Consider the following 9,222-nt stretch of genomic DNA (forward strand, 5'->3'; position numbering starts at 1 on the left):
TTCCTTTGCTGTACATTGCTCTGAAAACCTGTTTTGTTTGGAAAAGAAAACCTTAGTAAATACAGATTGCAATTTTCTTTAAATTAGTATTATTAAGAGAAAACCGCTATCTAAAGCAATCTGGTCCTTTGTGAAACATACTGGCCCCCAAACTTAATAACTGGTTGTGCCACACGTGGCTGCAACTGCCATCAAGTGTTTGCAATAATTGAGAATAAGTCTTTTCATCACTCTTCTTTGCGGAATAGTTTTAATTCAGTTGTATTGTAGGTTTTTTGAACGTGACAACCTGTTTAAGGTCATGCCACAGGATTTCAATCGTATTTAACTCTAAACTTTGACTAGGCCATTTAGAATGATGTTTTTACAACCACCCCTCGACTATCCTTGCTTCTCCTTGCAGTGTCACTTGGGGGGCTGGTGTCTTACCCACCAGCGCTCATTGGGTGAGGGGGGTACTTCCTGGATAGGTCACCAGTCCATCAAAAGCCGACACAAAGGACACACAGCTATGTTCATTCAGAAACCTTCAGTTTATTTTTATTTCAGCAATTCAGTGGAGTGCTTGCAGGTGTAGTAGGTAAGGCAGCTACTCCTTGGAAGGTTCACCAGTGTTCCTTTGTTTTTTGATTTGTGCATAATGGCTCTTACTATTGTTCACTGAAGTCCCAAAGTCTCAGAAATCACAGTGTTTCCAGATTGTTGGATGTCAATGACTTTGTTTTTTCAAACCGGGGCATGATGTGTTGCTTTTTTAGATGTTAGCCTACATCATGAAGTATAAGTTTAAATGTTTTCTGTAAATTATGTCTTACTTTTACAGCTCTAGTGGTAAACAGTCCTGAGTCTGGCTGCTTAAATTGAGTGTATCATTCTAATCACACTTAACATGTGGGACAATTATATTTTCAGGTATATTTTTAGTTAAACAGCTTTTTCTGAAATAATAATAATCATATGCAAATATTTGTATTAAACATCTTTATAACATGGTTTTAATTATCTTTATGAACTTCTTTCATTTTTGAAAAAAAAAGTGGGGGAAAAAACCCAAAGGTGTTCAGTAATATCAGTCAACCAAAAGAAGATGTAAACGGTATCCCACTAAAAGACCTTGACATTGGTTTGATTGATGATATACACATAAATAAAATCAAAATAGAGTGCAAACGTGCATATGAAGCCAACTTGATTTAAAATTACAAAAGCTGTTCTCCAAAGTTCAATGAATCACAGGGGGGAAATATGTCAGTGTCTGCACTTTTTTGTCAATGCAATGTCATGCTTCTGAAACGAGCGTGAGAGACAACAGGCTCTGTTCTTTGAATATAATGTTTAAAGGCATCTGCTCTGCAGGCCATATCCTCTGCATGCAGATGAGCTAAAGTTAGGCGTCCTTTGGTCACAAAAGCGACCAACATGTGAATGAAAGCTGTTGCTTCAACATTCATGAAGAAATAATGTTAGTTCCTCATGCATAGTTTCGTGTAACCAGAAGCCTGAAACTGCTGATTACTAAAGAAATTATTGAACCAGTGCTCTGTCGCCCCCCTGTGGCAGAGGGCAGATAAGGTTTCTGACAATCACCTTTGAGCAACATGGCAACCGGGTGGGGAATCTGCAGCGCGGGGAATATCAGTCATGACTTTTCTGTGGCTCTGAAAACTCTTCCTGCTAAAGACCATCAGGTCAGTGTGTTTGCTGCAGTGGAGACGCCTCCCCGTCTTTACTCTGGCCTGTTTTTGTGCTCTTATCCGCCTCTCGGTGCTTTTGCCGGATAGTTGCATGGAGTTGAGAACATGCAGGGCGATAACTAGTCTAGGAGTTTGTGGAACGTCTGCGATTGATCGAGGTGACGCTTTTACTGTAAACTACAGAGTAACGATGGGACAATTACTTTAGTTAACTCAGAGACAGGCAACAACCAAGATTTTGAAAAGAGAAAATTAATCAAAGCGCTTCAGTCATACATTTTACGAAACGGTTTCCGCTTTTAAATTATGTGCTGATTGTGAGGAATGACCCCCGCTGGAGGAGGAGTAAAACTGTAGCAACAAACCCGGAAGTCGAACATATTTGTTTGTATGCAGGATTTGTATTGAAATGGAATGACTGTATTAATAAATGAAATTTGCCTCTCAGTTTTGCAGAATGATTATAACCATCCAGGACTGCATTCTCAGGTTGTAGCTGTTGCAGCTCGTAAATTGGAGGACGCTCAGGAGTTTGCCAGGAAACACAGCATCTCCCGGGCTTACGGCAGCTATGAAGAGCTGGCCAGAGATCCAGACATAGGTCAGTCTGTCAGAAGCTGTGAGGGTTGCTGTTGTACATATTATGATTGAACAGTCCATGCTTTAGCTTTCTCTCTGACAATTTTCTTCTGTCTGCCCAGATGTGGTGTACGTAGGGAACATCCAACCCTACCACCTGAAGGCCTGTCTGCTCTTTATGAATGCAAAGAAGAACGTTCTGTGTGAGAAGCCGCTGGCCATGAACACCAAGGAGGTGAAAGAGATCCTGGACTCTGCCAAAAGGAATCAAGTCTTCCTCATGGAGGTGAACATGTAGCAGAACAAAAGCTTGAGATGAATAAAGATGCACAGAAAGAACAGAGAGTACTTTCATTAAGGTTTTGTTCATTACAAATCTAATAATGAATTACAAATCTAATAATGAATTACTTATGCTTTGATGCGTAGATTGGGATGATCCTGCAATTTCTTAAATTGCCACTTGGATTTAACGGTTTATACACATTAGAAAAACCCTGGAAGTGTCTGGATTTTTTGTTCTCTGTATTTTATTTTCAGCAAGACCTGAAAATAATTAATTAAAACAGGCTTGAAACTTCCAATAGAACAGTAGACATGGCACAAAAATGCCTCAAATGTTTCCATTACCACTTGGTTCATATTTATTTCATCTCAAGTCGGTGATACTGTGCTCGTTTTTTTCTTTCTCTCTCTCTCTCTCTCTCTCTCTCTCTCTCTCTCTCTCTCTCTCTCTCTCTCTCTCTCTCTCTCTCTCTCTCTCTCTCTCTCTCTCTCATTTATTTATTTTATTCATATATATATATATATATATGTGTGTGTGTGTGTGCGCAGTGAGCATTTGGAATACAAACCTGGCCAATGAAGCTGATTCTGATTTTCTGTCTGTTGGTTTTTTTTGTCTTCAGGCTGTGTGGACCCGATTCTTCCCAGTTTCTGCGGAGGTCAGAAAGCTGCTGGCGGAGGGGGAGATAGGGGAAGTGAAGATGGTCCGGTCGGAGTTTGGCGTTCCCCTGTTGCACAAGCCCAGATTAGTAGAGAAGGAGTTGGGTGGAGGAGCGTTGATGAGTCTTGGAATGTACTGCCTGCAGTTCGTGTGTATGGTGTACAATGGAGAGAGGCCAGAGAGCATCCAAGCTACCGGGGTCTGCCTGGAGACAGGTGAGGAGTTAACCAGCCGGTTAAGCTATATAGATATGCATGTGTTGTCTATTTTTATATAGCCTGACATACAATTTTATCTATATAACTTTAGTTTTTTTTCCAAATATTACATTTTATATAGGTGCTTTTTATCCTTTGCTTCTGCTTTGATATTTGACATTCACTTTTACACAGCACAGTAAAGCTTCAACCCTCACGTTTGCATGCAGCAGTGCTTCTAACCATGCCATTAAATCCATACTTTTCTTTCCACAGGGGTGGATGAAACTGTTATTGTAACACTCAAGTTCTCGGAGAAGAGAATGGCCGTGTTCACTTACTCTTCGAGCATACAGCTTCCTAATGATGCCATTATTGTCGGAACCAAGGGCACGATCCAGGTAGATCATCAAGGGCAGATACACCAATGCTAATGCAATGAGGATGTGACTTAGCTAATCCTGTTGTGATTTTCACTGTTTTTTTTTAGATCCCTCCCCGGATGTGGTGCCCCACATCATTAGTTGTGAATGGGAAGGAGACCCAGTACCCTTTACCCGAACACGGCTTGCCACCGAACTTCCACAACTGTACAGGGATGCGGTATGAAGCAGAAGAGGTCCGAAAGTGTTTGCTCAAAGGTAATGAAATGTCTTGCATGTCTAGTCTTTCTTTATATCACTATATCTCAATAATTAAGAACTGTAAATCAATGCTTTTATTTTCAGGCTGTTGTTAACAGGAGTAATTCAAATATATATGTGATTCTTCTTCAATTTCTCGGCTTAGGGCTGAAGGAGAGTCCAGTCATGTCTCACTCCGACTCTCTGCTGCTGGTTGAACTGGAGGATGAGATCCGTAGGCAGGTGGGCGTGGTGTACAGCCAGGACTGCCAGTAAACTGTCCACACCCTCTGGAGAAAGATTTATTACTGTATATGAGAGAATCACTGTGATCAAGGTGGACTTTGCATCCACGCACACTACAGCACGTTTCTGCTGTTCCTCCTCCTCCTTCTGCTGACCTCAAAAGTTATGTCTTGATAAAGACAGAACTCACTTGTGTGTGTATGCTAAACCAAGTCCATGTTGGTTTCATTTTTTTTTCTGAACTTTGATCATGTACAACAATCAACACTATCTGTAAACACAATAGGTCAATTAAAGATGATGTTACAGGACTGTAAACCTTGTTTGACCATGCCTAAAACTTCTCATAAAAGTTCATAAAGATTTCAGTCTAAAATCTTTGATTTGAATTAGGTACGGGTAGATAAGATTCTCACTATCAAACTATGACAGAAAATGTCATGTTACAAATGTTCAGCTCTGTAATTCACTTTAAATGTTAATTTCATCACTGATTTATACAAATATTCATTGCTGTTATGTTTATGATGAAATAAACTTTTTATGATGAAAACCTTTTTCTCTATAGTTACACAGAATATAAGCAGAATTAAATGACTCTAAAACAACAAAAAATGAAGTTTGCCAGTCACACAATCAAGCACAATTTAGAATGCAACAGTGTCTAAAGACTGGTTTGATTGACAGAATCTATGTTAAAGGAAATAAATACATTTCTTGGAATTATCTGGAAGAAAACTGCTCCCACTAGAACAGCTCCATAAGCCATAGGGACCATCTTCTAGTTAATGATTTACACAACAACCTAAAAATTAAACCGCAGCGTGTCTGCAGGAGAGTGGGTAAGAATGAAAGACAGATAAACGTGAAGGGTCAGCACAGGGCAGCTGCATTGGCTGTTCGAACCACACGCATGGTGTTGGTGTAACGAGAGCCGGGACGCCAGTCAGTCAAAAAGCTCTCTTTGGCATTAAGACAACAATTCTTATTATGCTAAACTGCCAGACAGGACATGTTATAAAATATTGAAAGAAATGTTCACTTTCGCCAAACACAGTGCCCGAGTTCCCCCAATTGAAAAGCAGCTACTAGTTGCTTATTCAAAACTTTAACTTGCTCTGCAGACTGGTAGTGGATCCTTGGATTATAAAAACAACCAACATGTGAACGGCTTCAGTATTTCCATGAAATCAAAAGGTCTATTGTCTCGTGCATAGTTCCGTATAACCGTCTGTCATAACCTGAAGCCTGAAACGGCTGATTACAAAATAAATTATTGAACCAGTGCTCTGTCGCTTCCCTGTGGCAGAGAGCCGTGAACGTCTCTGACAATTACCTTTGAGCAACATGGCAACCAGGTGGGGAATCTGCAGTGCGGGGAATATCAGTCATGACTTCACTGTGGCTCTGAAAACTCTTCCTGCTGAAGACCATCAGGTAAGTGTGTTTGCTGCAGTGACACTTTTGTTCTATGTACTATTAAAAAACGAAAGTATGCATGGTGTTGAGAACATGTGAGCTGTGTGTAAATGCAACAGACGCCTGTTGTTTAGGGAAACATCTGCAAGCTGACCGGAATGACAAGCTGTTACTGTAAATCTCAGACTAAGAACAAGGTAACGTCGTCTGGGAATAATGCAAAATAGAATTAAAGAGTCTCAGTCATACATTTTACTGCAGCAAACAGGCAAGTTACTTCACTTTTTTTCCAACGGTAAAACAAAGTGTGCTAAGTGATGACCTCTGCTGGCTGAGAAATAAAAGTACCAAGACCAAGATCCAAAGTATAGGAACAGATTAGTTATTCAGGTTTTATTACAATGTAATATATATATATATATATATATATATATATATATATATATATATATATATATATATATATATATATGTATATATATATATGTATATGTATATATATATATGTATCTGTATATATAATATATGTCATATAGTATATATCTATATATATATATATATATATATGTATATATATGTATATGTATCTATATTATGTATATGTATTATATATCTTATATTCTATTCTAGTCTATCTGTCTCTCTTATCTCTATTATCTATATCTCTTGTCTCATATCTGTCTCTTTCTGTCTATGTCTCTGTCTCTCTCCTCTTGTTCTCTCTCGCTGTCTCTGTATCTCTCTCTCCTCTCTCTGTCTCTCTCTGTCTCTGTCTCCTATCTCCCCCCTCTCTCTTCCTCTGTCTCTCTCTCTGTCATCATCTCTGTGTCTCTCTGTCTCGTCTCTCTCTCTCTCTTCTCTCTACTCTCTCTCTCTCGTCTTTCTCTCTGTCTCTCTTGTCTTTCTCTCTGTATCCTCTCTCTATTCTCTCTGTCTCTCTGTCTCTCTCTCTATCTCTATCTTATATCCTCTATATTCTCTATATTTTAACCTCTCAGTGATGTAGAATGATTATAACCATTCAGGACTGCATTTACAGGTTGTGGCTGTTGCAGCCCGTAAGTTGGAGGACGCTCAGGAGTTTGCCAGGAAACACAGCATCTCCCGGGCTTACGGCAGCTATGAGGAGCTGGCCAGAGATCCAGACATAGGTCAGTCTGTCACAGGCTGTGAGGGTTGCTGCTGTACATATTATGATTGAACAGTCCATCCTTTAGCTTTCTCTCTGACCATTTTCTTTTGTCTGCCCAGATGTGGTGTATGTTGGGAACATCCAACCCTACCACCTGAAGGCCTGTCTGCTCTTTATGAATGCAAAGAAGAACGTTCTGTGTGAGAAGCCGCTGGCCATGAACACCAAGGAGGTGAAAGAGATCCTGGACTCTGCCAAAAGGAATCAAGTCTTCCTCATGGAGGTGAACACACAGTGGACCAGAAAAATTACTTAAGATGCAGCAGTCATTCAGAGACTGGGATGTGATATTTTTCCCTTCATCAGCAATTGGCAATCAGATACTGAACAATATTTTATTTTGCTGCTCATTAAATGTATCAAAAAATAAGACCTCCCTGCTTTTAAGGTCTATGAAGGCATTTACACACTGCGTGTACTTTGATTTAGTTGAATAAAAAACAGATACATGTCAGGGACATATGTTTTGATGGATAAATGGGAAAATCTTGTTATTCTGGTATTGTTTCATCTATAAAGATAATTATATTTTTATGCATTTTTTGTTCACCCTGTTTTGTAGTCATACATGTAATCTTAAAATTAATCAATACAAAAAGACAAGCCCTAAAACTTTAATCAGATGTTAGATGTTATATAAAAAAAAAAAAAATCTAATGTTTCTAATCCCTTCATCTCTTCCGGCTGTGCTTTGTCTGCAGGCTGTGTGGACCCGATTCTTCCCCGTTTCTGCGGAGGTCAGAAAGCTGCTGGCGGAGGGGGAGATAGGGGAAGTGAAGATGGTCCGGTCGGAGTTTGGCGTTCCCCTGTTGCACAAGCCCAGATTAGTAGAGAAGGAGTTGGGTGGAGGAGCGTTGATGAGTCTTGGAATGTACTGCCTGCAGTTCGTGTGTATGGTGTACAATGGAGAGAGGCCAGAGAGCATCCAAGCTACCGGGGTCTGCCTGGAGACAGGTGAGGAGTTAACCAGCCGGTTGAGTTGCATTGGAATACCATGCTTTCTCATGTTTTTGATGCCCTCATAATTACAGAGGTGGATGAGACTGTGATTGTCACTCTGAAGTTTTCTGAGAAGAGAATGGCCGTGTTTACTTACTCTTCGAGTATGAATCTTGTGAATGATGCTGTTATTGTGGGAACCAAGGGCACAATTCAGGTAAGCCATTAACGGCAGGATATGTTAATAAATAAATACAATGTAAATACACCATGTTCATCTTTTAAATTTTTTTTTTTTTTTTTTAAATGTTTGAGATCCCTGCCCGGATGTGGTGCCCCACATCATTGGTTGTGAATGGGAAGGAGACCCAGTACCCCGTACCCGAACCAGGCTTGCCACTGAACTTTAACAATGGCACAGGAATGCGGTATGAAGCAGAAGAGGTCCGACAGTGCTTGCTCAAAGGTATATGGAGATTTAGCATAAATTAGTCTGTACTTATACCAATATTTGTCTGAATAATTAAGTATTCCCTAAGGAGTTATTACGGCATTTCCAAGCAGCAGATGACAGTCAGTGACAGAAACGCACTGATTATGCCTTCATTTGTCCCTGCAGGGCTGAAGGAGAGTCCAGTCATGTCTCACTCTGATTCTCTTCTGCTAGTTGAACTGGAGGATGAGATCCGCAGGCAGATGGGTGTGGTGTACACCCAGGACAGCCAGTAAATGTTTAACACTGACTGAAGAACAGTTAACTGAAAATTACTTGATTACTGTGATCTGTAAACTGAAGCACTTTTGATCATGCCTAAAATAAAACCTCCTAAAGATTTCAGTCTACAATGTTTAATTTGAATTTGGCAGGGGACAGATTAAGATTCATATCTTACAGACTTGAGAAAATGTCAGGTTCACCAATATTCTAAACAAAACTCATAACACGAGCTAAATATTTTAAAGGGGACATATTCTTTTCAGTTCTTGCTTTTCACATTGAAAATCATTCAGTTGTAATCCATATAAAGTTGAACTGCGATGCTTTGGTCTAAATTCCCCTTTTACCCGTTCTGAGGTGCATCAGAGCAACTGGTTTTGGTGCTGTCCCTTTAAGAGCACAGCCTGCCCTCAGATCTAGGTTGTGTTATTTTAGTGTTCCCTTTATTTTTTGAGCACTGTACATAAAAGATATGTTTCAAGGGAAACATAAGTCACAACAGTTGTGTCCTGCTTCACCCCGTCGAGCCATGTTTGTAGTATGCTATCCACTGAGCAGCAGATCGTTTCTTTTTTCTTCGTAGCCCAGCTAAGAGACCTCTGATTCAGGAGGAGCTTAACAGAAATAATCTTTCAGCCCAAGTCATGGACACATTCACATGTGGTTGCC

The 9,222-nt window shown here is 40.0% G+C and overlaps 1 protein-coding gene across 3 annotated transcripts; it reads left to right on the plus strand.

The window, feature by feature from the left end:
* Positions 1–1,555: 1,555 nt before the first annotated feature.
* Positions 1,556–8,780, plus strand: dhdh.2 (dihydrodiol dehydrogenase, tandem duplicate 2). Of its 3 annotated transcripts, none has more exons than XM_036136026.1 (7): positions 1,556–1,688; positions 2,184–2,295; positions 2,396–2,559; positions 3,182–3,434; positions 3,693–3,817; positions 3,907–4,057; positions 4,206–4,603. In XM_036136026.1, exons 1-7 carry the CDS (start codon positions 1,599–1,601, stop codon positions 4,313–4,315), a joined length of 1,005 nt encoding a protein of 334 aa, XP_035991919.1. In that variant the 5' UTR covers positions 1,556–1,598; the 3' UTR covers positions 4,316–4,603. The 3 variants fall into 3 exon arrangements, with proteins under 3 accessions (XP_035991919.1, XP_035991921.1, XP_035991920.1); XM_036136028.1 differs by lacking the exons at positions 2,184–2,295; positions 2,396–2,559; positions 3,182–3,434; ... (1 more) ...; positions 3,907–4,057; positions 4,206–4,603 and adding exons at positions 6,744–6,855; positions 6,956–7,119; positions 7,598–7,850; ... (1 more) ...; positions 8,151–8,301; positions 8,455–8,780 and having other exon boundaries at positions 1,558–1,688; XM_036136027.1 differs by lacking the exons at positions 1,556–1,688; positions 2,184–2,295; positions 2,396–2,559; ... (2 more) ...; positions 3,907–4,057; positions 4,206–4,603 and adding exons at positions 5,421–5,722; positions 6,744–6,855; positions 6,956–7,119; ... (2 more) ...; positions 8,151–8,301; positions 8,455–8,778.
* The last annotated feature ends 442 nt before the right edge of the window (positions 8,781–9,222 follow it).

Source organism: Fundulus heteroclitus, chromosome 4 (genome assembly GCF_011125445.2).
Source record: "Fundulus heteroclitus isolate FHET01 chromosome 4, MU-UCD_Fhet_4.1, whole genome shotgun sequence".
Lineage (NCBI taxonomy): Eukaryota > Metazoa > Chordata > Actinopteri > Cyprinodontiformes > Fundulidae > Fundulus > Fundulus heteroclitus.

Bases quoted from the DNA above. Each gene is read 5' to 3' on its own strand.
- dhdh.2 (XM_036136026.1), top strand. From the start codon at position 1,599: ATGGCAACCGGGTGGGGAATCTGCAGCGCGGGGAATATCAGTCATGAC. The intron at 3,435-3,692 runs GTGAGGAGTTAA...TTCTTTCCACAG, and splicing joins CGGGGTCTGCCTGGAGACAG to GGGTGGATGAAACTGTTATT. The intron at 4,058-4,205 runs GTAATGAAATGT...TTCTCGGCTTAG, and splicing joins CCGAAAGTGTTTGCTCAAAG to GGCTGAAGGAGAGTCCAGTC.